The following is a 27,702-nucleotide window of genomic DNA, read 5'->3' as shown; positions in this document are numbered from 1 at the left end:
ACCATTTAGGTCAGAGAAGTCAGTTCTCAGGCATGAGCATTTGACTGTATCAAGAAGTTAATACCTTTTTTTTCCATTTCCCAAATTTTTAATCTTAGTTTCTATTTATAACAAGTAATACTAGTTTTCCATTTGTGTTAGTGACAAAGTTTTCTTTTAAAAACAAATCTAGTGAAGTAAAAACATGAGGCGATTTCCAAAAAAAATACATTAGGTAAATAATAGTCTAGCTGGTATGCAGCCAGTGCAAATACTGTAAAGGAGGTATGAGAATGACCAAAATTTAGGAATTACTGTCTTAACAGTTTCTCATACTAGAAAAGCAGGGTATCTGTTTCTATCACTCTACACTCTTGCTCCAAACTCGACTTGGACTTAATGCCACGCTTCATCCTATTGTCTACCCATCTGGAAACCTTCCCCATGTTCACCTAGCTAAATCCTACTTATCTTTCAAAACCCCACGTCTTCTTGCATGAAATAACCCCCAACTGACCTGTTTAGGAATGACCACTCTGACCTTAAATTAATTCCTTAGTATTTGTTGTGTGTACACATTGAACAATTGAGCATAGACACTTTTAACATATTCTTTTTTATATGTAAATTACCTTTATGTACAGACATCCAGCATGTACACATACCAAGACAGAAAAATATGTCTCATTGCTCTCTGACCATCCTCACGTTCCCCAGAGCCTATTACAATGTATGCGATGTAGTAGATGCTCAATAAATATTTGTGTGTGACTCTCCAACTCACGGTTAGAAAAGCCTCTTATTTGCTCTATGCCTGTAAAGACCACTGGTTAACTGAACACACGTCACTGCCCTCCTGCATGTCAGCACACTGAGCACCACCGACCCACCTCAGCCCCTTTTTCCAGGAACTCATGGTCTAGCAGGAAGGGAAGCAGACAGATGGGGCAACTTCTAGTTCAGCAAGGGAAGAGCTGAGGGCTCAGGGTCGGGGAGCAGCTCGCTCTGCCTGGGGGAGTCGGGGAAGGCTTCTGGAAAGAAGAGATACTTGAAACTGGCCCTGAAGCATGTGTAGCAGTTTGCCAGGAGAAGGTGGTAGCAAGGATGGCTAGGAGGTACTTGAGTAAGGAGAGGCATTCCAGGCAGAGAGCAGTCAAAGCACAAAGGCATGGTAGGGTCAGGGCTATTTTCACTTAGAAATGTCGTGAACATTTAAGGGATAATTGCCCTTAGGTGTAACTAAGAGAAGACAGCTAAATAAATCCTTTTATCTATAATACTCTATAACGGTACTGATAAATTAGCATTTATAATACAGATTTTTGAAAGTGGCAAAGAAGAGATGAGTATTTTTTTAAAGTGCCTTTTCTTTAGATATTTTTTATTGAATAGGGAAATAGTTTAATGGTATATTTTTTGATCATCTATTATTATTTTTCCATTTTGAGTGCTAGATCAGATGCAGTTCATTTTATTATAGTCAAGTCAGGTTCATTTCCTTATTTCTGCAGGGTGATAACATGCTGTGTTTTTAGTTTTGCTTCTCAGATAGAGGACATTCTCTATTTAATTCTCTATCTGTATAGGTACCTATACATGTATATATTTTTAAATTTACCACATTTTATGGAGAAGTTGATAATGTTACATAACATCGTGGTCTTAACCAGCCAACACAACTTAAAGATCAAACACATAATTAATAGCCACTGCTAAAATCAGCATTGACAGGACAGAACACAGTCTTGTGCTGAAACCTCTGGTAGGGGACCTCCCTTCTCCTGAGTAACTGATTCTGCAGATGACACACCACAAAAGCTAACAGGTACCTGGGATTGGGGAAAAGCAGAATTCTGACAAAGCTGCTGTTGATGCTTTCTGGCTCAGGCTGCATTTTGAAGCAGCATCGCTGTAAGAGGGGAAGGGCTGAGAGTGGGAATCCTTATTAGAAAACAGAACCAGCCACGTGGAGGTCTGCACCCGAGGAGCTCCTGTGGATATTCGTGAATGCATTTGCAATTTTTCATCCCAACAAACAACACAGAACTTGGAAAGGGGTCCAAGGCCAGTGGTGGAACAATTTTCTGAAGGTTATTTTAATCCTTCACTCAGATCTGGGCTGACAAGTCTGAGAGCACAGATTGCTTGAGAGTTTTCAACAGAGAGGCCTCTCTGATGAGAATCTAAAGAGACTGGTACTTTTATTTCCACGAGGAATATTCTGGAGCAACTCTGCAGTTAGGGCTGCATGGTATTTGAATGGGGCTGTGGGATGTGAGAACGAGGAAGGTCTCACTGGGGCAGGCAGAAGTGCTTCTGTCGCCGTGGCCAGTGATGGGTGATGGTGAGGACTAAGGATTGGGTCTTCCTGTCCTTATCCAGAGGTTCAGTGATGTGGTGCAAGGAGCTCACATCGGGTCTATTCTGACAATCCATCTGGGGTAGTTCTGTAACCCGTTAGTCCCCTGTCAATGCTCCGCTCTGGAGAAACTCTGCAGATGTACTATCATCTGTGTGTATTTGGCTAACAGCATGTTGCCTGGAGGCAGGAAAGGCAGGTTCTTGGGAGGAAGACAGCTTGCTTTTAAAGGAACTTCATTATATTTGGAAAAACTCATGCTTGAGAAGCAAGATTTGCAAGAAATCCAGAACACACTGAAACTTGAGAGACCACTGGGCTCAGCCTCCTCTGCAGGTCCGTGCCGCTTCCTCCACCGTGCCTCCTGTCCTGGGCTGGCGTGGTTGTGCTTTATTGCCAATCCACCATTCCCCGACTACAAAGAAGCCACTGCATCATGTAGCAATGTTCAAGAGGGAACAGGGGCTGAATTATGCCACTTTAATGTCTAAAGACCTAAAGAAGAAAGAACGCTCAAAGGCAGTTAACCTTAAGTACACCTTAAGTTTCTTAAGCTGTGGTTTCCAAGGGCTGTGAGGAGACGAGTACCTGCAATGGTGATTATAGAGGAGGGAATCGGACGTTCTCTAGCATGAACCTTCCGGAAGACAGGCTGGCCTAGCAAAAGGACAGGCAGAAAATCAGCAGAATGAATTGCACTGGTTTGCAAGCAGAGCTTGTGGAATTAGTAAGCTAAAAGTCACACCCAGATGCACATGGCATGAGCAATGTTAGTTCAGGGACTGAGTGGTCATAGATCACTGTTATGTAGGTCTCAGAAGTGAAGCAGGAAATGGGGCAAGTGTCCTACGAGCCAAACCAGATGGTGTGAAGGAACCTCACACCCCACAGCAGGCAGTGCAGCCAGATTCCTGCTGGTATCGGAAATGGAGTATCTGTGCTTCAAGTTACTACTTCCAGAGGCATCATGAGACGGAAAGCGCTTGGTGTGACTGTAATAGGGATGAGCAAATCTGATTCCATATTAGATCTGTTCCTTTAGCTCTAACCCTGTGCTCCACTTTGGAAGCCTATTGGTGCCAACAACATAGCCTTGAGCAGGCCATTTCCCCAGGTTTCCCACGTGTGGAATAGAGATAATAGTACCTGCTCTGTCCATATCACAGGTTTGTATCAGGGTCAAGTAACATAATGTCTGGGAACATGCTTATTTATTTCCTGGGCAGTCTGAATGAGAGAACGTTGCACGCACTGGCAGGCTTTGCAAGGATACACCATTGTTGCACCTTGGATGGATTACCTAGGTCTAGGATTTTCATTAAACTCCTGCTTCAACTGACTGCCAGATCTGCTTACTGTTGCTTGTTACCGAGAGCTCCCAGAATGGACCAATCATGAGATTGGGACTTGGTGCCAACTCTGCCAAATGTCTGCCATCTAAACTTGCACACAGCATTTCTGTTCTCTTGGATTCAGTTTTCTCAGTTGTAAACTGAAACTGAACTTGAAGGGGATTTGTTCCTCTGACCTATGTACTGGAGTTACTAAAGTGTTTCTAACTGTCAGAATTTTCAGAGCTCAGCTTCCTGAAAAAGCCAAGTGCTTTATGGAGTCTATTGAGCAATGAGTACAATATGATTGGAAGAGTGACTTTTAAAGAGGCATATTGATTGTTACATACTTTTAATTAATCAGGAAACTCTTGAGCAGTCTGTTTTGGGAATCAAATGTGCCTCTTTCTCTCCAAATTGAACCAGAATACTTAACTTTATTAAAAATATCCAAATTCAGGTAATCTATTTCTCCCACTTTGGGGTCCCCCTCATTTTTCATTTGACTAGAATTCATACTGTTGGCATTTAAGAGACATAATGGGACTTTGGATTAAAAAGGATTAACATGAAGGTAGGAATGAAGGAGTTGGGGGAACTAAAAGTGCTGGGATCAAACAGTAATTACGTGGCGTTGGACTTAAAGTCAGAGGCCCAGGCTCTAAGTGCTGGATGGGTGATTTGGAGTAGAGTGATTTATCTCTTTGAACCTTTGTTTTCTCTCTTGTAAGTGAGAACACTAAAATCTTATTCCATAAGGTTGAGGATTAAATGATATAATGAATAAGAAATGCTTTACAAACTCTAAGAAGCTATAATGTATAGGGGTTATCATGTTATGTGCCTGGAGGGTCAAGGGGGAATTACATCACAGGTCCCAACAGGGGCCTTTCACTGAGATAAAGTCTAGGAGCAACAGGTTAAGATCGGCAAATTCCAAAAGCACCTTTAGTATTTAATGTTCATCACTAATGAGATCTCTGAAATATAGGTATTGGGTTGTGGACCAAATGACTTTTTCAGTTTCCATATATCCTGCTTCAAATTTAGATTTTCACACTCAGCTGCACAAGACCACGTACAAGCTGCAGACAAAGTCCAAGAGCTTGATTAACTCTTCTCTACGGCCCCTGTATTTCAAAGCCTGGACTTCAAAGCCTCAAACTGACTTCAAAGAAAAGTTCTTTAGAGCTTACAGCTGCTTTTCACAGTGTAGACCTGAATTTTCGGACACTTCCCAGAGGCGTCTATAGAGGGCGGATCCCAGGCATTCTGGCCTAGTTCAGAAGTGGAGAAGCCAGTGGAGAGGTTCCTAGAGAGTTCTGCAACATTCTCTCATTTTAACTGCATCAATTTCAAACTTTGGGAAGAGGTGGTAACAACAAGATAGTTGCTATTGGAGACTAAAGTTCGAGTCATAAGAAAGAACTTAATGAAGTACATGAAATGATAGAAAACCTTTGGAAGAAGGGAGGCTGTCCTCTTGGATGCGTCATGTGTCCAAGACAGGAAAGGCTGGACATTACTGGACAGGTGTTCTAGAACTTGAAATGAACAATCTCTGAGGAAAGAAGACTAGGATCCCACTGCCTAGCTACTGAAAGGGAAGATGCTTCAAGTGATATGGAAAGAAGGCCCTAACAAAGGAATCCTGACATATTCAGTGATAAGAAAGAAAGATATCCAAACACAGCCATGCATTTTAACAAGGCATTCTGCAGCCAAAGACTCTAAGTTAAGGTCTCATTATCAGGCTCCACAGGGCTGAAGAATCTGTAGACATTGTCCTATTCCTACAATGATTCCCTTTTTTTCCTTTTAAAAAATTTTAAAAAATTACTTCAAGGAAGCCATGAAGGCTGGCTTGCCAAATTCCTACCTTCCTCAAAGCGCACAAGGTTAATTAACTTATTGGGTGATAGAATCACAACATTTCCAAAGAGATGCCAATAAATTAAAATGATGGGATAAAAAAAAAAAGGAGGAGATAAGTTTTAAAAATAAATGTAAATTCCTGCACTAGGATTCAAAAATAGCTTCTTTGGCGGTGCAGAACTGGAGAGACTTGACCTGGGAGAGCGTCAGTGAATCAGGGTTAAGAAATCCTCTATGAGGACTTGTCCTCTGTAACTTTTTTATCCTTCAATTTCCATGTCTCCAAGAGCCTATGAATCATTTTGCCATTAAATGCAGTGTCCAAAGAGAAGCAGTGGAGCGTGATGGCCCACGTGAAATTGCACGTATTCAGAAAGTTCCACTTGGGACAGAATCATGTTGGAACTACTTGATCATGAGCTTACATTAAAGGTTGTTTAAGTCAACCCCATCTCCCACCATAACATTTTCAAAATTAGAATTTTTTAAAATATTTCTTTTCTAAATATTCTTATTCCACCATCTGATTTCAGGCAAAATAATTAGACTATGGATATCTGTATAATTATATTGGAAAATGCTATGGCCATTAGGATGGCCTTTCAGAGACATCCTCAACCTGCAGCTTCAGACAAATCAGACCTTCCCTTTAAAGTTTATCTCCCTCTCTAAATCTACATAGAGGATTCTGAAAGGGTAAGAAAATAGGGTCAAGGAGATGATGCTGTAAGGAAATGTCTTCCTTCTGCACACAAGGAAATAACTTTAGAGTTGTGCTAAAAAAGCAAACAACGGTAGCTGGGTACCGTTCTGAATTTAAGACTTTTAAACTTCTTGACTGGCATTTTGAGTTTTTACAGAGTACTCTGTAATGTGCTTCACATGGCAGACATGTTATTCATGACCGTGTTACGAATGCTAACACTTCTCAGATTGGTGTGGTGGGATGAGGGCAAGGCACGCTTTGTCCGCTCCCATCAGGGCATTATATACAATTAGGATTCTGAGCCTGGGCCTTGGAGCAGGCTTGGCTGTCAACTGCTGTGTTTCCTTGAGCTCAGCAATGGTTCCATTTATTCTGGTGCTCTCAGGAACATTGAGCAAGGTACACTGCCCATCTTCAGCGCTATGTGAACATTTGTAAACTGATCAGTATCAAAATGTGAATAATTACAGGTTCTCCATACAAATTTGCTCATAAATAAACACAACACGCACACTGTTAATGTGTAAAATGTTAAATGTGTAGAATCAGCAAGAGCACGCCATGTGCCACAGCTAAATGTTAATACAAGTTACAAAGGATGTGGTTTTTGTTTGATATTGAAGGGTATTTGGGGGAAGATGAGGAACATTAAAAAAACAATTGTCTTACCATACAAGTATTTTCCTTCATTAAAAGCAAATAAAAATGAGAAATAAATTTATAAAAAGATAAACAAAACATGGTGAGAACAGACAGTAAGAAATAAAATTTGATACATGAGACTTTAAAAGTTCATACCTGTTATTGTGAAGCCACCTAGAAAAGAAAAAAAAATAAATGTTACAATTTATTTAATTTATACTCTAAGTAAATACCACTGACATCAGATTGCCTGACAACCCACCCAAGGTACAAAAACTTGCCAAATTATATTTACAATTAAGAAAAATGTGAAAACACCCACGTATGCTTTAAACACTAATCATTTTTTTAAGATTATGAAGTTTAGTGCACAAATTTAGTTATTGTACACATCTAAGAAATCACTGATTTTTAAAAAGCTTATACTAAACTAATCGTGGAATATGAACTCTCTGACCTTTACAAAATTATGAGGCCAATGGTGCTAAACAAGCTTGCTAATAAATCAATAGAAATAAAAGTCAGAAAGCTATTATATCACCTGACAGAAATGGAAAATAAACTAGAAAAATGGCAAGGAAATGCAAGAAATGAAATGCTTACCAAGCTCATTCAATAACAGGGCTGTGAAGGAAACAGACAAAGACAAACACAGAATAAGAGACCAGATGAATAATGAAAGTAAGAGGAATATCAGCAGAAAGAAATCCAGGCAGATCTGATTACACTAGTGGGGAGCTGCTGCTAAAAAAATTGGTGCACGCCAAGTAAACGTGGCAGCGGGAAAATTTCCAAATAATCCCAGCACTAATTTCTGCAGATGTGTGCGATTGGTTGGATACATAAACAATTCACTTCGTATAGTATTTCTTGACATTTAAGAGAACATTTCTACTTCATGTTTATACACAACGTATGTATCTAGCTTACCAAATATAGTAGAAACATTTTAGGAAGTTAATCCTAAACTTTATTCGAGTGAGTCTTCCTCTTGAAATAGTGCCTGGGAGTTATTAGTTAATTCATCACATGGAAGTCTCAAATCATTCACGATCTCTGGTACTGTACTTTTCATTCAAGGAAAACAGAGAAAACATCTTAGGAAATTCCACTTTGGCCGCCCAAGGGGAAACTCTCTTATTGGAGGTTCTACTTGCATGATACTTTGGCCATCAAAGAATGCTTACACTTTAAAAATCCTCAAAACTTGAGTGCCAGGAATTCCCAGTGTGACTTCTGCCCTTTATAAATGGACAACCAGAATGCTTCTTGTAGACATATAATTCCATGGAAACTGACAAGGTAGGGAGGGGAGGCATTGGGGGTGCAGGGCGGGGGTTGGGGGTGTGCAACAGATAATAGTTTGTTTTTCAGATTACATGCTTTAAACCCCGATTAAGGGGTAGCACTTTCTTTTGGTGAAAGCTACCTGTGTAAATGTATCAAATAAATAACTTCCAGAGTTGTGGATGGGAATGATACAATTACTTTTTCAGGCCCACTTTTCTCTCTAATGGTAGTGGCATTAGTGGATACTTCCTAAAACAAATCAGTAATCTTATTTATAGTGACAAGGATCCACTTGGCAGGTGAGGAAGCAGATAGTGTGCTCAAGGAATTTAAATTTGCTTTTAAGAGAAGGCATATTTTACTAAAATGACAATTGAAAGAGCTGTACCCAAGATGCTCTTCCTTGAGAGGAAAGGCAGTTCTTTAGAGGAATACATTTAGAAGTAAGTGCTTTTTCCTGTATGTTAATGAGGAATTTTTGACCCGTCTTTGTAAGAAATCAGCACAGTTTTCTAAAGTGTCCTTCCCTTTCACCTGCTGCCTATGGAGCATGTTAAATAAGACTGCCTTGAAAGGGGTCCCCCGTGCTTCTTTCTCCATCATTCCAAAGGCTCCTGCTAGCATTCTGAGCATGATGAAAGCTGGGGACATATACTTTGTTTTTGTTTTTGTTTTTTTTCCCAAAGGACTCTGAGGCCACTGAATTTTTCCAAAAGTGGGATTAGTTAAATTCCCCCAAATGTTGGGCCCATATAGCAATTAGTCCTTTGTGTTTGATGTTTTTCTTTACATGTACACATTTCTTGCAAAGTGGTTATCTCATCATGTACACTGCCTCTCGTCAATTGTTTTATACAATTAACAACTGCAAGAGCAATTAATACATACTGTGCTCATTTACATACATATGTAAATGTACGGTATTGCTTTGAAAAAGGCCACTGTTAATGGATAATTATAGGAAGCCCTCACAATAATTCAGAATTTTAAAAAAAACTATTTTTAAAGCTGGTATAAAATTCCTGTCCTTCTTTCTCAAATATATAAGCCATATAAAATAGATATAAAATCAAAGAAAGTGAAAAAAAAACCCCAAACTGGCTTCTTTAAATATTTTCTAAAAATATAAATACAAATCAACCAAAAAAATCTAATTATAAGGATACTGCTGTTTCTTTTTTTTTTTCTCTATATGTTAGAAATTTGTCAATTCTACAAGACTCAAAAGATTTTGAAGCATAAGGTTGGATAGGCTTGAAGGAAGGGCTCAGTTCTTACTGAACTACCATAGCCTTCCTACTAAAGAAAATCGGTGTGGTTGTGGTTTCAGACATATGGTCCCTTTTAAATGTCATATCTGATGATATGAAAATTGAAAACTATGCCAAAATGAACATTAGGATATCGATAATACGACTCTTTAAGAATCTTTGTTCTTATTAAGTATTTTTGTTTTGAAAGCTGGCTTCTCTAAGGAAACCTAATTATTGAGTTCTTCTGAATTTCCTATTAGTTTCCATGAGACTCATCCACCATGACTAACAGGTATTATGTAGACTTTATCTCTACCATTCTAGGAGATATCTAACAGCTGGAACCAAATTTTAGAATGATTCCTGAATAGTGACAACCTAAACACATAAAGCCTTCTCTGACATCATCACTTCTGAATTACAGAAATCTCTTCCAGTGTTTATGAAATCTGGTTTCAATCAAGGTAAGCTGGCATTTCCTGAAGAAAATGGGCATTGCCTGGTGCACTTGGGAATCAGGGAAGGGAAATGAAATTGCTAAAGCTTCAAAGGAGATGAAGTATAGTTCTTGGAAGCCGAGGAAGAGGAGAGAGTTAAGTGTGAGAGTAGGGAGACACGGAGAGAGAAGAGTACAATTTCTCGCTGGTATGTCTTTGTATACTCTCACACCTTTCATTCCTCTTCTTATCCATTTTGGTTCCTCAAGCACAAGGGAGAAACTGCACTCTTTCTCATATTCCTCACGGTCATATATTCTAATGGTAATGATCTTCCTGTGGGAACACAAGACAAAGGCAAAACAAATGGTTGGAGTCACACGCTCATGCTAGGTGTTCACCAGGCAGAATGTTACTGTGATGTTATGGAGGGAGAACTGGCCACACATGGGCCCCCGGAAGTATGTAAAAGGGCATCTGGGTGCTCTCAGCTGGCCCTTGCTGAGTTTTCTTTGTTCATTCATCGCTTTCACCAATTCTTCCTGCTTCAAGGAACAGGCGGGAGGTGCCCCAAATTGTGAAGAGAAAAAAGAAAGCTGGCTTTATTTGGGTGTAGCAAGCATCAGCACCAACTTTCCCAGAAATGGAGACTTGATTAATATCTGATTAATATCTCAGACTGTAATGTGAAGAGTGGCCAAAACTGATGGCTGATGGAGCTGTAGGCCGGGTCCACTGTGGCCCCAGCAGAGAGCTATGCCCTGTTACATAGGCAGAGGGATGTGTGCTTTGTAAGTCACATTCTGAAGAGTGCAGGCATCCAGGGGTGGCACAGGCCAGCAGAAGCTGTTGGGCTCAACCCTGGAGCAGCTCCCCCACCTTTCTTCTCACTCATCTCCACCAGGCGGGGCTCTCCAATCTCAAGGAAGAAGGTCTTGTTTTTCTCATACTCCTCATCATCAATTACCTTGACTGATATTGTTTTGCTGAAACAGAGAAGAATAGAAATTGACGAACAAGGGGAAGAGGAAAGAGGAGAGAAGGAATGACGAGAAGAGGAGAGCAAGGTTAACGAGCTGCACTTCCAGACGAACGGCAACCGAGCAGCGTCTGTGCTGTGAGACTGTCCTTCCAGAAGGGGTGTGGGATGGGTCTGCGAGACTGGCGAGGTCACCCGATGCACAGCTCCCCTGCCCAGCACCACAGAATTATTTCAGCCAAAATATAGCACTCATACAAATGGGTTTATCATCACCACAAGAAGGAGAAAAACACAGATCACAATAATAAGAGAAAAATACATTGATTTAGTAAATGCCTTCACCATAGGATTGTCTGAGCTGTGCTCTGAAACTCACTCCTTTGAAACAAATCAGTAAATTACATCAAAATAGGAACAGAGGTTTATCTCTGAGTAATAGGCATCTGGGTCTTTTTTTTTTTTTTGGCTTTCTCTCTGCATATCTGTATTTCCAAATGTAACATTTTTATCATACAATTTCATTCAAATAATACATGTATAAGAGCATCACAAAGTAAAATAAAAGCCTTTTCTCTTACCCCTCCCAATGTCCTAGAATCAAACTCTTTTTCAGGTGAGTCAGATTTTCCACCTAGATCACAAGCCCTTCTTGTTTTGTCTGTCTTTCTAAAGACAGAAGCCGAGGGCTCCCAAGGTGGGGGTGGGGAGGCATGATGTTCTGGTTATTTTCTTCCCTCCCAATGTTGAGTTTCAGCTTTGACAAAATACACCATTTACACTATTTTCAAACTCCACTAACACACTGAGGCGTTTCATTACAAATTCTTCCTGCAATCCATCCTGTAGTACTTCTTGCCTTAGTGTCCTCTGGTTGCGAGTGACTGATGGGCAGGTAGGTAGGATGAATGCAAATATTATGCAAATCTCAACTCCCCATAAGCCTCGATGACTCTGCAAATAAATCTAATGTTACCTTCTAATTATAAAGGGCTTAATCACTTCATGTATTACAGTTTACTCAGAGCCCCCAAACACTTGTTTGTACTTGAAAAAATTTTTTTCAGTAACATTAGCCAAGAACATTTATGATGAAAGGTTTTGAAACAGTAAGTTTATATAGACAAAGAGTTTTAATGTCATGGACATTATTTAGTTTGGGTGGAATTTTCTAGGTCTTCTAGAAGGAAATTAGTTTATAATCTTTTTTTAAAAAATTATTGACCTAAGCCATTAAGTTTCAAGTTTCATTTAGACCTATGCCTACCAAGTAGCATCAGTCTTCTCTTCTCATACGAAGGAGAATAAAGACAGAAGTTGCTTTTAATAATCTGAATTTCCCAGCCCCCAGCGCTAAGTGAAATCAAATGATTGCTTCCAGTCCTTGGGAGTCTCATGACCTCCTCCCTGCTCCTTGGCTAAAGAACATCGCCCAGAAGGCTCACATTCCAATTTCTCACTACTCAGGCGTTGCAGCGCATGACAGTACCTTTTCTATCTGAGCTGTGTCCTCGAAGACTAAAATACTAAGGTTGGATGAACGGCTGTAAATGACTAAAGCAATAACCATTTTTTAAGACTAGTTAGATATTTACAAAACTACCAACAATGTGACAAAATTCAACCACATTTTTTCAGTGGACAGTTCCTGTCTAATTTCTAGAACTGTTTTCTGGAACTGACCTATTTATATTTTATATAAATCTTTATATATTATATATATATAAATATATATATGTATAGCATGACTCCAGCCTGCTCTGACTACACCGGGGTATCTGATCATTCCTCAATATCCAAAAAATACTACATATTAGAGAAAACACAAGAAGATGTTAAGAAATGATGATACATATGCTTTTAATTTCAGAACCGAACTTGGTAAGTGAGGTCAAATTTACTCTTCAAAAACCTGCCAAACATCTACCCTCTTTGTCATCCAACTTATGCATTTTAGGTATTCATTTCCATCTTACTGCCTTGTAATTATAAACTCTACTTATGCATCTCTGCTAAAGCAATCAGCATCATCTGATCAGGGCAGAGAAAATGCTGATGGCCATTAGAAGGGACCCGCTACAGTCTTCGGGACCTAATGGTCCCAAATTCATTATCAAGGCACTTTATGGCAGCGTTCATTAGACTGGGTGTCATTTTACAATGCTCCTGCTTATATTACTTAAAAACATTTAGCTTATCTTTCTCCATCTTGCACCCCCAGCTCACCCCCCATCTCATCATGTACTTTATTAGATTGCAGGATTAAAGAAAACACAGTGGAGATGGTTGGCATGATCTTGCTAACAGGGCAAGCATTTCTTTAGGAAAGGCTCCCAGTGTCATTCCCAAAGGGCAACATGACCACTTATTCACAAATAGATAGAAAAATCCAAATAACGTATTGTTGTTTATCCTTGGTGAATTTAATCCTCTATTGCTGTGATAGGTTTATTTTCTATAGTCTGAATAGCTAATGCATGTGAGAAAAAATAGGGTCCTGTCCAATTTGTTTGTGTGATAAAATAAATGCTTATCATTTACTAGTAGAGTATCAGTACTCACTGGGATCATAATCCTTAGAAAATGTTTCAGTATTTGACGACTGTGACACTGGAAAATCAACTATGAAGGAAAACAGTACCTCTGTAGATGCCTGGCAAAGGCACCTAAAATAGATGGGATTTGCATAATGGCACGTTATTTCAAAATCATTAGTAATACAATCAATAGTGCCCCTGACAGGAGGAGCCATTAAATTATATATTGATTTTGCTCCTCTTGCACAGTAAAGCTATTAATAAGAAACTTGATTATTAAAGGACCATTCAGTCAATTTAAAGAGGCAAGATAAAGTCAATTATTATGCATTAGCCCTCTGAATCAAGAGAGGCAAAAGTCAGAACAGACTGGTAATACTTACTCACCTTTTGCTTCGGGAGAGAACTCTGTCTCCCCCTGGCAAATGTAGAGAAGGTGAAATTAACCTATGTAAGTTTTAAAGGATCATATATTTGGGATGTTTTTTGCTCACTTTCTAGAGCCTAATGCATGAAAGAGACTGTCATCACTTCTCCTGTCACTGCAGATGTCACATGAGATGGAGCCGATCTCGTGAAGCACCCAGTTCCTATAGCCTGATGATCAACAGAAGTAGCCTCCTCTCTGTTCCTTACAGTTATGCAGTGGAAATGGAAGCTCAAGGATTGAAGGGCCCTTACCAGCCCTCCAGTTCACGCCCACTGCCGCACGGACCCCACATCCACAGGGCCTGTGCACTGTCACAAGGACTCCCTCTCCCTGAGAACATAGATTCATGCTGGCTGTACTTTGGTTCTCTTGACCAGTGGGAAGCGGTCAGAGAGAGCTGATACTATTCCTTTAAATTGACGGGGTTAACCAGGACAAGACTGGAGTAGTCGGGTAGACGCAGCCCTTCATCCAACAACTCCTGCACTATTATTGCACGGATAAAGAACAAAAAGAAAAACAGTGTCACACAGTTTTCAACTACTATAATTATTATGAAGAAGGCAAGAATTTCTCACTTGATTTTTTTTTACATCACTGTAAAGAATCTACTATAAAAATTATGTTTTCTGTAAATGAGCAAAGCAGTTACTAATCGTATGATAGCATTAAGATGTTAAATAGTTTCTTAGGATGGCTAAAATTTTTATGGAAATACATTTTGGTTCCATTTCTAGAAAAAAGCATTTGGTTAAGAAAGCTCAATTCATTTAGTGGAAAAAGATGGTCGTTCCTTTTGAATTTTGCAGTGCCTTTCCTTTGACGATTCTTAACCCATATCTGTACTTTACTTCCCAGTTTGTCGCCTAACCAATGGGTCTCAAAGGACCTAAACACTTTCAAACATCCTAGAAAGGAGTTCTTATGTCAGGGGCTGACTCAGGTAGACAATGAGAAAGAAAAGAAAGAGATGGTTTTATTAGAGGGAGCTAAAAAAGAAAATCTCTTCAACACATATTCTAATCTCTCATCAGTAAGCCAAAGTAGTACCAGTTTCCTTTCAAATTTCAGCCTCAACCTCTCCTTCTGAGGTCTCTTTTCCCTAAGGTTGCCCTTGATGTTGGAAGGAGTGAGAAAAAGATGAGTTGGAGGATTAAAAAGAAGAGGCTCTTTCTGAATCTTCACACAATAAAAAAGATTTTAGTGAGGATGTCACATACGTAGAGGCTACAATGCCTCTTTTAAAGTTTACTTTATTTTATTTTTAAACCTCTCTTTAGGCATACTCAGAGGTCAACGGACTGATGGGCATTTTGTATTTCTTGGTTCACCTCTCTTCATAGCAGCCGGGGGAAGTAATCTCTACTACTGACAATTTACAGAGGAAAACAATGACTCAGAGACGTTAAGTCACTTCCAAGGTCACAAAGTGAGACTCTTGGGTGGCTGACTCCGAAGACCAATATCCTTCAATTACGTGACCCGCAAGGTCTCTTATTCAGTCAGCTGTGCAGGATTTTTATGACCACTTTAAAGGACCTGAATCATTATTTTGAATTAGTATAGAGGTTATTGTTTCATCTTTACCTTAACAAAGACTGCCTACACAAGCAATGAGAGATTTTCAGTTCTGTTTTTAAAAGAGGGGCAGCATCTATTATATTCAATGACGATGGTCTTAAAATGTTAAAATCTGGAGATCAAGGTCCTACTGGGACGAACTGAAAAGTGCCATGAACACGTAAGGGCTCACCAACCCTTAGGAAGTGACCAGCAGCCTCACCTTGCTTGGGGGCTTGTCAGAAGTGCATCATCCCAGGGCCCACCCAGACCCACCAAATCAGAAATGCAATTTATTAAGACCTTCAGATAATGCCATTGCAAGTGAAGGTGTGAGAAGTACTGATTTCGAGAGGACCAATTATTCTTTCACTAAGTCGGCTAATAAATTAAGAGGCTTGTTTTGGAACCGTCTGCATACTGTAATCACGTATGGAGCATCGGAAACTCTAAATGCCTGGGTTGAGCCCACTCTCTGGCTGTGGGGCCTCAGTCTGAACATAGGCTTTTTTTTAAATTTATTTTTTATTAATAGACTTTAGTTTTTTAGAGCAGTTTCAGGTTCACAGCAGAATTAAGCAGAAAATACAGAGAGTTCACACATAGCCTTCCCCACCCACACATATACACTCCCCTACCCTCAACATCCCTCATCAGTGTGGCATATTTGGTATAGTCAATGAACCAACATGGACACATTATTATCAACCAAAGTCCTTAGTTTACATTAGGATTCACTCTTGATGTTGTACATTCTATGGGTTTTGTCAAATGCATAATGATATGCAGCCACCACTATAGTATCATACAGAATAATTTCATTGCCCTAAAAATTCCTATGTTCTATCTGTTCATTTTTCCCTCCCTCTCCCCAAACCCCTGGAAACCACAAACTTTTTACTTATAGTTTTAAAAAGTTTTACAGGGGACTCTAATAATGTAGCCAGGGGCTGGGGACTGGCTAATAGAGAGCCAGTGGGTCTGGCCTGATGTGTAAAAGAATGTATTTAAAAAAAAAAAGACTTTTTTTTTTTTTTTTTACAAAACATAAGCAGACTCACAGACATCGGCAACAAACTCATGGTTACCAGTGGGGAAAAGGGGTGGGAAGGGATAAATTTGGAGTTCAAGATTTGCAGATACTAAGTACTACATATAAAATAGATATACAATAAGGTCCTACTGTATAGCACAGAAAACTATATTCATTATCTTGTAGTAACCTATAATGAAAAAGAATATGAAAACGAATATATGTATGTTATGTATGACTGGAACATTATGTTGTATACCAGAAACTGACACAACATTGTAAACTGACTATACTTCAATTAAAAAAAAAGAATGTATTAAATAAGGAATAGGTAACATTGTGAGGAAGTCAGGATTGAAACTCAACTTTAGATCTAATTTGCAATCTAGGCTGAAATGCGGGAGAACATTGTACTCTGTCCCTCACCGGAGTTCTTTTTCGGATTACATAGAGCACATATGCTTGCTCTTTTCTCCTCTCAGGAAACGCTGCTCTCCACAAGCAACCTTAGTGGTAATAGCTGAGAAAACTCCATCATAAGAACGCAGGCAGCAGAGCTCACACTCATGCAGGGTGATTTCCTTCTCAGAGTGGTGAGAACTCTGGCAATAGACTTTTAGACAACAGACGTTCGGTTTGGAGAACAGAAAAACTAAGGATTTCAATTGACATAGGAGAGAGTCAGGCCTCATATCCCTTTTCTCAGGGCACTTCTGAGCCATGTCATTGAAAGGACGTGGGAACCCAATGGCTGATAAGTATGTGAGAAGATGGCCAGCATCATTGTCTTCAGGGAAATGCACATCAAAATCACAATGAGATACCACCTCACCCCTATGGAGATAGCTATAATCAAAAAGACAGATCATAATGCGAGTGGTGGAGAATGCAGAGGAACTGGAACTCTCTCACACTGCTAGTGGAATGTCAAATGGTGTGGTGGCTTTGGAAAAGTCTAGCAGTTCCTCAAAAGTTTAAAAAGAGAGAGTTACCATATGACCCAGCAATGCCACTCCTGGGTGGAACTCAAGAGATTTAAAAATGTACGTTCACACAAAAAGTTACATATGAATGGTCAGAGCAGCATTATTCATAATAGTCAAAAGCTAGATACAATCTAAATGTCCATTGGCTGATGGGTGGATAAGCAAAATGTGATATAACCAACCACACAATGGAATATTACTCAGTAACAAAAAGGAATGGAATTTTCTGATACATGCTACTAAAGGGTAGCAGAATGCGCCAGCCCAAAACATACTGCTTTAGGATATTGATTATTTTGAGCTGAGGCACCTAAAAAACAGCAAATGCAGAGACAGAGGCTTTCTGTAAACTCTTCCTATCTGCCTAAAGACAGAGGCTCCAAAGGGAACTCAGATGTCATAAATTCCTTCCCTGGGAATTCCATCAACCAGGGAAACTGACTCATCACAGGAGAGAATACTAGAAGTGGACACCAGACAGACTTTGTCACAAATTGTCACATCTCCCATCTATTGTCCTAAAGACCCATTCATGTTTCCTAAAAATCATGTCCTCGCCCCTAAGAGGCCTACCTCCCTTCTCCTCTTGCTCTATTAAAATGCTATTTAAGCTTACACTGAAGCCATCTCAGAGAATGACTAATTTTTCCCGGGGGAGCTCCCATGTACACATGAAGTATACATGTTAATAAGCTTGTTTGTTTTTCTCTTGTTAATCTCTCTTTTATTATGTGGTCTTAGCCAAGAACTCTAAAGGGTAGAGGAAAAATTATTTTTCCTCCCCTATACTTAGATGAACCTTGAAAGCATTATGCTAAATGGGGGAAACCAGACACAAAAGTTCAGACATCGTATGATTCCATTTCTATGGAAAGTCCAGAACAGGCAAATCCATAGACAAAGAAAGTACATCAGCAGTTGCCTAATTAGGGCTGGGGGTCGGTGAATAAATGAGGGGTGACTGATAGTGAATAAGGGACTTCATCTGGGGGGAAATGAAAATATAAAATCGATTCTAGCAATGGTTGCACAATTCTGAGAATCTATCAAAACCCACTGAATTGCATATTTTAAACAGGTGAATTTTACTATGTGAATTGTATCTCAAGAAAGCTGTTATTACATACAACAACCATCAAGAAAAAAAAGCTTGGGGATAAATCATAGTCTAGAAAAAGCCGTTCCCTTGGGGAAGAAAAGATTGTGAGAATGTTTGGGGTGAATTTTCAGTTCAAACTTTCAAATTTTGCTAGTCCTGCCCAACAGACACCTGGGGAGCTGCATGGCCCCGAGACAGTGAAAACCCTCTCCATCAAAGCTAAATACCACCGCTGTGTCTGCCGGCTCCACGCCCCCTCAGTCCATCCCCTTCCCGGGGCAGGAGGCTGGCTGCCTCCCCCAGGAGCAAGCGCTATTGATGCGGTTCTTTGACAGGCTGAGCACTTCCAGTGGATGTTACCTCAGGCCTGGCTTCCTTGGCTGGTTTCCTTTCCCCAAAGTATAAAGTCTTAGGAAAGAAATCCAAAGCAGCATTTCCTTCACAGCATTCATTTAAAAGGAAAGGAAAGGACTCTAATCAGAGGTTAGGTAGGGATGCCTTACAAGTCAACAGCTCTCTTCACACCACAACAGCTAGGGCGCCCTGGCTGGCACTGATTTCTCTCTACGAACTAGGAAAGATATGCTTGCTACGGCTTGCCTTTGTATCACTTGGCTTAAATTTCTGGCCTGTTTTAAGCTTTTCCCCCCCTTCAAAATTTGACTTGGCGAGTTGATTTGGAGTTAGGGAAAGAAAGGAGGAGTCAGAGAAGACCCGCACATGTATTCCGATCATTTACCGCAAGCAATCCACCCAGATCAACTCCCCAGCCAATTACTATTCCAAATAGGATAAGAACACACTGCTTTTCATATTATTTCTCGTAATATGTTTACATAATCTTCAGATTATTGGTGAGGAACTCTGGGCATGAATTCACTTGGGAGTTTGCTCAAGGTTTCCTTCTAAGATGGTCATAGAAGAGGGACTACGTCATGACTGAAATCTAGTGTTTCCTTTGCTGAACCATCAAGGGCACCCAGCTGGGACTCAGATCACCCTGGATTTGTATCTTGACTCTGCCACTTTCTAGCTGAGGTATGTGGACCAGTTCTGGCATCTTTCTACACATTGAGGTTGCCATCGATGACATGGGGATCATAAAACTCACTTCCCAGCAACTGTAACATTCACGTGTTGGGATGATTGGGTAATTGGGTGTCATCACTCCCCAACTGTGGATAGGAAAACTTCACAGGTTGTTGCAAAGATCGAGTAATATAATGCATGCAAATCATTTTGCAGAGGAGTGCAATGTGTTAGGAAGAGTTGCTGTTATCAGTTGAAAAGGAATTGTTTACTTTGTAGTTCCTATTTGTACCCTCACCCAGTCGCCCAAAGGGGCAGTTGGCAGATAGTGGAGGCGGGACTCAGAAAATACTCAGTGGAGTAACAAGCAATGCCCTCAAATTCACTCTCAGATGTAGCCTGGGATCACATCGCATATAATGGGGTTTCCAGGAGCAGAACTCTAAACTGAAAGACACAGAGGTCATAAGAAGGACAGGGTTAGCTTCGCATTCCCAGCCCCAACAGGTCCTCTTGCCACGCTAGCTGGATACACAGAGGGGACTGCCCTTGTACGTTTCCTGGAGTCCTGCTATGATGCAGAGCCTGACAAACCAGGATGGTGCTATTCTTTCATTTCCATAGACTCCAAAGATGAGAGCTGCTAAAGTTGCTAAACCAAAGTAATTCTCCAGGAGGCCTTGTCATCCGTGCACTGATCTCTTTGCATTAGCAAGTGGTAATTGAAATCTTTGCTTCAAGCAGGGCAAGGGGCAGGGGCAGCTCAAATCCTGCTGTTCTCAGGGGATACCAGGGGAGTTTTACAGTGCACTGGAGTTGGAGGGGGGAAGTTTCCAGTAGAACTGTCTCTATTTTATTTTCCTCTGCTTACTCTTGAATCTGAATGACAGCCAATTCCTTTGTTCAAATGCAAAACAGGAACAAGTGTAATTCGTCTGGGGGCATCTCTCTCTTTTTAGCAATTCATTGTAAACTTTAGTCTCAAAAGAAAAACCTATGAGCTACCTTCCTGTACCTAGAAGGCACACCAGTTGACCACTTGAAAGACACTGCAGGGATCTTAGAGGCATTGTTCCAATAAATAGTATTCTGGGAATTCTAGTATCCCCTGGCTCACCACAAGGTACTATCCTATTATGGTAGGCTAATGTGAAAATCACATGAGTAAAGTTTGCTGAGGGAAAATAATATGGATGTATTTCAAAATGACCATAATTTTGTAATATATAAAATGTATACCTTATCATTGCTTCACTCCCCTGCCACCAGTATGCTTCAGTCTTAAGAAGGGGAAAGTACTGTTGATTCTTGTTTTGTGTTGGCTTTATTCCTCTGATAACTATGTGAGTTTAAAAAGCTAAAGCTCTAATCTGTTCTTAGAAACAATGATCAGCACACATATGTAAACTAAAAAAAATGTGCAATAGACTGAATATATGTATTTACATGCAATATAATGTGTATGTGCAGTTGAACTGTAATAATTCTACCTAATAAAACTGAAAAAGGGGGAAAAAAGAGAAAAAGAAAACAACAACAAAAAAAAAGGAAGCGGGAAAGTAAGGATCCTAGATTTGTTAGCTAAATGTGCACACTGAAGACAGTTTGTCAATTCAGTGAAAAGCAAAGCGGATCAAGCATGGGCACCATGTTGAAACACATAAAAATAGATCTTAGTCTAGATTTTTTTTTTATTGTTTAATGATATTGATATTATGCAAGTTCCAGGAGAGGGGCACTTTTAACAAAATAATGGATGATTCTCACCAACCTAAAACTGATTCCTTACCTTGTTAGGACTGTTTGTCTGTAATCTGAGATCTTTACTGTACTCCTTGAAGGGAATGAAAAAGGTCAAATTCCCTAGAAAGAAGTTGTTTTAACAAATTCCTCAAAGCCGAGGAAAATGCTAAGAGTACATGACATTGGGCACCTTTTCTACAAACTGAACACATAAACATCTTCTGTTCAGTTTTAGAAACTTCTGTGAAGTAATCAGTGTGCCACTGCCCTTTATAAGACTTTAGAATTAAGTGAAATTGATGCCGGTGAATCTCAAAGAAATAGTTTCCTATCCTTTTCAAAAGCTCTCTTCACCTTGAACATTTTCAACATTCCTGGGTTGTCATTAGACTCTCTCCAGAGATTATTTATACCTTTGGTCCTTCCTCCTTTGTCAGGATGCTTTGTTCGAAGTAAAGAGTTTGCCTGGAAAGCAATGGAATGATTTCACTCTTAACGTTACAGGACAGCAGCTAGAATGTGCTGAAAGCTTCTCTATTAGAAAGAGGCCAGCTTTAAAAATAGAACACCAAGAAATGAAGCGGAGCTTTCTTAAGTTTTTAAATTCATATTCTTTTCTCTTTTCTCTCCTTCCTTGCCTTTCTCCGTAGCCACAAAATATTCAATGGCAAGTCAATCTCTCTCTGCATGTATTCATATAAAATATTGTAAAAGACAGGATGCTACAAATTTCCTTGGACATAGCTAAGCTAAATCAACGAATTGATGCTGATTTTATATCTCACATTTCTTTTCCATGTCTAATATTTTATTGCTATTCTACATTAGATTAAGCAATCAATCCTTATGTCTGCATACAATTGGAGGGGTTCAGAACGAGCCTCTCCACTGTTGCATGAGGATCATTTTGAGCTAAAGGCAATCAAGACCCTATGGGTTCAATGTCCATTGACAGATGACTGGATAAAGAAGTTGTAGTATATTTATACGATGGAATACTACTCAGCAATAAAAAAGAATAAAATAATGCCTTTTGCAGCAACACAGATGGACCTGGAGATCATCATTCTAAGTGAAGTAAGCCAGAAAGAGAAAGAAAAATACCATATAATATCACTCATATGTGGAATCTAAAAAAAAAAGAAGAAAAAGAAAGAAAGAAAAAAGAGAACACTAATGGACTCATCTACAAAACAGAAGCAGACTTGCAGACATAGTAAACAACTTTATGGTTACTGGGGGAAAAAGGGTGGGAAGGCATAAATTTGGAGTTTGAGATTTGCAAAGGTTAACCACTATATGTAAAAATAGATTAAAAAAACAAATTTCTTCTGTATAGCACAGGGAACTAGATTCAATATCCTGTAATAACCTTTAATGAAAAAGAATATGAAAATGAATAGATGTATATATATGCACGACTGAGACGTTGTACTGTACACCAGAAATTGACACATTGTAACTGATTGTACTTCAATTAAAAAAAAAATCTTCAAGAAGAAAACCTACGGAATGGGAGAAAATTTTTGCAAGTGAAACCGACAAAGGCTTGATCTCCAAAATATATAAGCAGCTCATACGACTCAATAAGAAAAAAATAAACAACCCAATACAAAAATGGGCAGAAGACCTAAACAAGCAATTCTCCAAGGAAGACATACAAATGATCAAAAAACACATGAAAAAATGTTCAATATCACTAATTATCAGAGAAATGCAAATCAAAACTACAATGAGGTATCACCTCACACCAGTCAGAATGGCCGTCATTCAAAAATCCACGAATGACAAATGTTGGAGAGGCTGTGGAGAAAGGGGAACCCTCCTACACTGCTGGTGGGAATGCAGTTTGGTGCAGCCACTATGGAAAACAGTGTGGCGCTTCCTCAAAAGACTAGGAATAGACTTACCATATGACCCAGGAATCCCACTCCTGGGCTTGTACCCAGAAGGAAATCTACTCCAGGATGACACCTGCACCCCAATGTTCATAGCAGCACTAGTTACAATAGCCAAAACATGGAAACAACCTAAATGTCCATCAACAGGTGACTGGATAAAGAAGATGTGGTATATTTATACAATGGAATACTACTCAGCCATAAAAACCGACAACATAATGCCATTTGCAGCAACATGGATGCTCCTAGAGAATGTCATTCTAAGTGAAGTAAGCCAGAAAGAGAAAGAAAAATACCATATGAGATCGCTCATATGTGGAATCTAAAAAACAAAAACAAACAAACAAACAAAAACAAAGCATAAATACAGGACAGAAATAGACTCATGGACAGAGAATACAGACTTGTGGTTACCGGGGGGGGGGGGGTAGAGGGTGGGAAGGGATAGACTGGGATTTCAAAATTGTAGAACAGATAAACAAGATTACACTGTATAGCACAGGGAAATATACACAAAATGTTATGATAAATCACAGAGAAAAAAATGTGACAATGAGTGTGTATATGTCCATGTATGACTGAAAAATTGGGCTGAACACTGGAATTTGACACAACACTGTAAAATGATTATGAATCAATAAAAATGTTAAAAATAAAAAAAATAAAAAATAAAAAAATAAAAAAAAGAATAATAATATGAAAAAAAAATCTTATGGATACAAGAGAAACTACTGTTCTTCCCCTAACTACCTAGAAGAATTTAAATTGAGGATTTTTCCCAGAAAAAGAGTTATTACCAGAGAAAAATTTTATCTAAATGGCCCTATCAGTATGGCTGGGCAAAGATCTAATTACCAAACATCTTCTCCTTCTTGTCCTGTGAATGACCCTCCTAACCTTGGAAGCCCCAGGCCTCTGGTCCATTCCCTAGTGCAGGATGGCATTTATACCTCATTTTACCTTTCTGTCTCTGAACCTCTCATGTACGTGGGATCTCTGACCCTCTTGTGCATGTTGGATTTCTGTATGTATGAAATTAAATTTGATTTTCTCCTGTTAATCTATCTCATGTCAATTTAATTCTTACACCAGCCAGAAAAACCTAGAAGAGGGGAGGAAATTTTTCCTTCTCCCTGACACTATATATTCTATAAACATGTTTGGATTTTAGTTTTGCATGTCACAGGGAGGCCAATGGTTTACAGAATAAAATAAATAATATTTACTGAGAACTTACACAGTTGGAAAGGCAGGTTGGGTTCAGGTTTGTTTATCTGGAAGGCTTCATGAAGGAGGCTCTCCAGGAAGTCTATTAAGCTATTCCAATGTTCATTTATTTCTATAAGTAACATAATTATTAAGGCTAATCAGGTCCCTGTAACCATGACCATGGCTCTAAGTGGTTCTGCAGTACTGGTGGGGAAAAAATGACCTCCTGAAAGGCTGTCTTGAGGAAGGGGCTCAGGTTGCAAAACTCCCATGCTGCCATTTACTACCTGCACCTGTATGAGTTGCTTACTCTTTCTAAGGCTCCTGCTCTGAAAAGTAATTATACAAATAGTATTCATCTCATCTGACTGCCGCAAATAAATTGTGAGATTTATACATATGTAATTATACTTAGACACTTATAAAATGCTCTGTGCAGAGCCTGGCACACATTAAGGGCTACATGAATCTTAGCTGTGTCTATTCTGACTATGAGCAATGTCGGATCAAGTTAAGAACTGGACTCTTGGGATTGAACTGCCTGTAGCTCATGCAGATGAACTCATCCCTGCCTTGGTTCCCTCATCCGTAAAAACTGGAATAATTATATCTCAATCATGAGGTTGTTCAGGGGATTATATGGGGAAACAGAGCAGGACCTGGCACGTAGAAAACGCTCGGTAAGTGATGGTTATCATAAGTGTTATGGAGAGCAAGGAGAAAAGGGACTAGGAGCTAAAGTATTTCAGTAAAGCTAATATACTGATATCAAGGGGTAGTTTAGGAGAAATCAATAACACATATTTTTTTAAATCAAAATTTTTCTATGTATCTTGAGATTATGCTTTTCCTAATAACCTAGGCAAAACTTGATTCTGGACAGACTGTAGCCAAGCAGGACCCTGTGGAGCCTTCCCAGGACCACCCCCACCATACCCTCTGCTGTCACTCCCCTATGAAGTACCCAGATAACACTATCTCGTGTATATTTCCTGAGTTTTTCACATGCTAAAAATCATCACCAAATGGAAGAAATTATGATCATGAGCACGTGGCCTCCAGACATTCTGGTGCCTCGGGGGTCGACAGTGTTACCACAACATCAACCAGAGGATTGTGCACAGTTGATCACGTACCCTGCGTCCCTCTTCCTTACCTGGCCTTCAAATACGCTTTGCTGAAACCCTTCAAGGAGTTCAGAGTTTTCTCGGGCACAAACCACCCCGCCCCTCTTTCTCAACCCTGCAGTAAACCGTTCTCTGCTCCAAACTCCAATCTTTCCGTTTGTTTGGCCTCATGGTGTGTCAGGCACACGAACTTGCCTTCGGTAACAAGACTACTGCCCCTGTTCATGTGAAACATGTAAGTTGACAGAATGAACAAGTTTGTAGCAGCAAGTTTACGTCATGAGCTCTTTTTCACTAAAAACAATTAAAATAATACAAATTGCTTTCAGATAATTTGTGTTATTTTTCTTAAAGTGTTTTTTCTGCTTATTAATATAATACTTGTTCACTGTTGTGAATATGACCCATGCAGAAATGAAGGCATAGAAATAAAAATCATCCATAAGCCTGCTACTAGAGATCACCATTTAACTTTTAAAAATGTTTGCTTTTAGCTTTTAAAATACACAGTTGCATAATTTGGACCACACTATGTGTGTATCTAAGTGTGGGTGTGTATAAATAAAATTTGATGTCATGATTTTTCACTTCATGTTGTATTTTGGACATTTCCCATGACATAAAAAAATACATAAAATCTCCTTTTAAATGGCACAAGATGTTCCATGAAATGTCTTTACAATAATGTAACTAACTATATCTTTATAGATATATGTAATAATGGATTATAATAATGGATTGTGGGCCATTTTTTCTCTCTACTATTCCTATCTAAATAGACTGACCTATAATTTATGGGGGGGGGATAACTAAAACAAGCCAAAAATATTATGGACTTTTGGTGCTTTCTTGCAGATGGGCTTCTGGGATTAGATATCTGAGAGGTGAATGCTGCTTTTTCCTACAGTCCTCTTTACATGCTTGGGCCCCATCCCAGACTCCTAACCTAGGTGGTACCTTCTTTTCCTCCTTCTGTTGGTCTTTATTGAAATTCTTGTCTGAATTCTACTCTATGGAGAATGTGTACATCCTTTTTGAAAAGGAGAAATTCTCTCCTTGGTCATTACTAACCTTTTGGCTGATTTTGCTGAAAAATTCTTCAAGAATTATTTGCCAATGTCATTCCACTAGAAGGCCATTCTGGCCACCTGGCTAAGTGTCTGCTGATTCTGTAACAGAGAGTTCCTCATGCTAAATCACACGCAAACACCAGTGATTAGTGTCCGTCTACTAATCACCCATTCCCAAGTTTGTCATCAAAATAGCATTAGTCATTTTCCTCTCAAATTCAGCCGTTCCTTTCCCAAACACTTCACTCTCCAGTCCAGAACAGTCTCTTACTCCTTGGTCATAGAAATCTCCCTGTTCACCTCTCATCTGAGCAAACTGAGATGCACTGTAATTGGACAACACCTCAAAGCTAGTGGATGCCAGAATCAGAATTAAAACTCATCTCCAAAACTGGAAATCCACACCTGGTATTCATTCATTGACTCTTCAATTTTCCTAGTCTTTTTCTTCTCGGGTGCTGCTGAAATCCAATTCACCACCCTTCATAGAATATCTTTCCTTTCGCTCTCTTTATTAACGAAGTAAAAACTGATGCTGATAACAGAAGGCACCGCATGGTTTTCTTTGTTAACTCACTGCCTTTTCATCATTGTCTGTCCTGCTGATGGATGCTTTATAAATTAATGGCCCATACAACGGAAACAACATGGACTTCTTTTGCTAAGAATGGCTGAACAGAATTATGACCTGGTGAGTCTTTGATGGGACAAGAACACCCCCAGAAACATTAAATAAAGAATGAATAAAAGCCAACCCATGTCTTATTTGTATCCCAAGTCTTCTGGGCACCACATTTAGCAGGTGTCCATCTTTGCATTTTTCTCTTCCTCCTTCTTTTGTCAAGAGTCACGGGGTGCCCCTATCAACCACTAGATAAGGGACCTGATGATCTATTTGCACTGAGATGAGAATAGTCAATAATCGTGTGCACTTTTTCCATTTAAAATATACTTCTAATTTTGAAGAGACCCCATTTTCTTAATTCAAAGGGAGTAATTATGGAAGAAATTAGCTTTGCCACAATGCCGCAAGCCTGTAATTGCTCCAAGTAGTGTGCCTCTATGTGGCGAAATACTTCCTGAGTGTCTAATCACAAACAGATAAAAATTAAAACCGATGTAAACTA

General features: G+C 39.4%; 1 protein-coding gene across 11 annotated transcripts in view; it reads right to left on the bottom strand.

Annotated features, from left to right (window-relative positions):
* Window positions 1-27,702, bottom strand: part of SLC8A1 (solute carrier family 8 member A1) — a 400,221-nt gene that overhangs the window by 80,208 nt on the left and 292,311 nt on the right. For 10 of the 11 annotated variants that reach the window (XM_072937825.1, XM_072937831.1, XM_072937829.1 and 7 more), the window contains 2 exons: window positions 10,105-10,208; window positions 7,049-7,066 (listed from right to left, as the gene is read on the bottom strand). In XM_072937825.1, the coding sequence (XP_072793926.1) occupies window positions 7,049-7,066; window positions 10,105-10,208 (122 nt within the window). Of the gene's footprint in view, window positions 1-2,926; window positions 2,996-6,919; window positions 6,935-7,048; window positions 7,067-7,495; window positions 7,517-10,104; window positions 10,209-27,702 lie in introns of all 11 variants that reach the window. The other variant, XM_072937835.1, reaches the window with a different exon arrangement.

This window comes from Vicugna pacos, chromosome 15, assembly GCF_048564905.1.
Source record: "Vicugna pacos chromosome 15, VicPac4, whole genome shotgun sequence".
Classification (NCBI taxonomy): domain Eukaryota; kingdom Metazoa; phylum Chordata; class Mammalia; order Artiodactyla; family Camelidae; genus Vicugna; species Vicugna pacos.
Note: the sequence above shows the minus strand (reverse complement) of the source record. Positions and strands in the feature narration are given on the sequence as shown.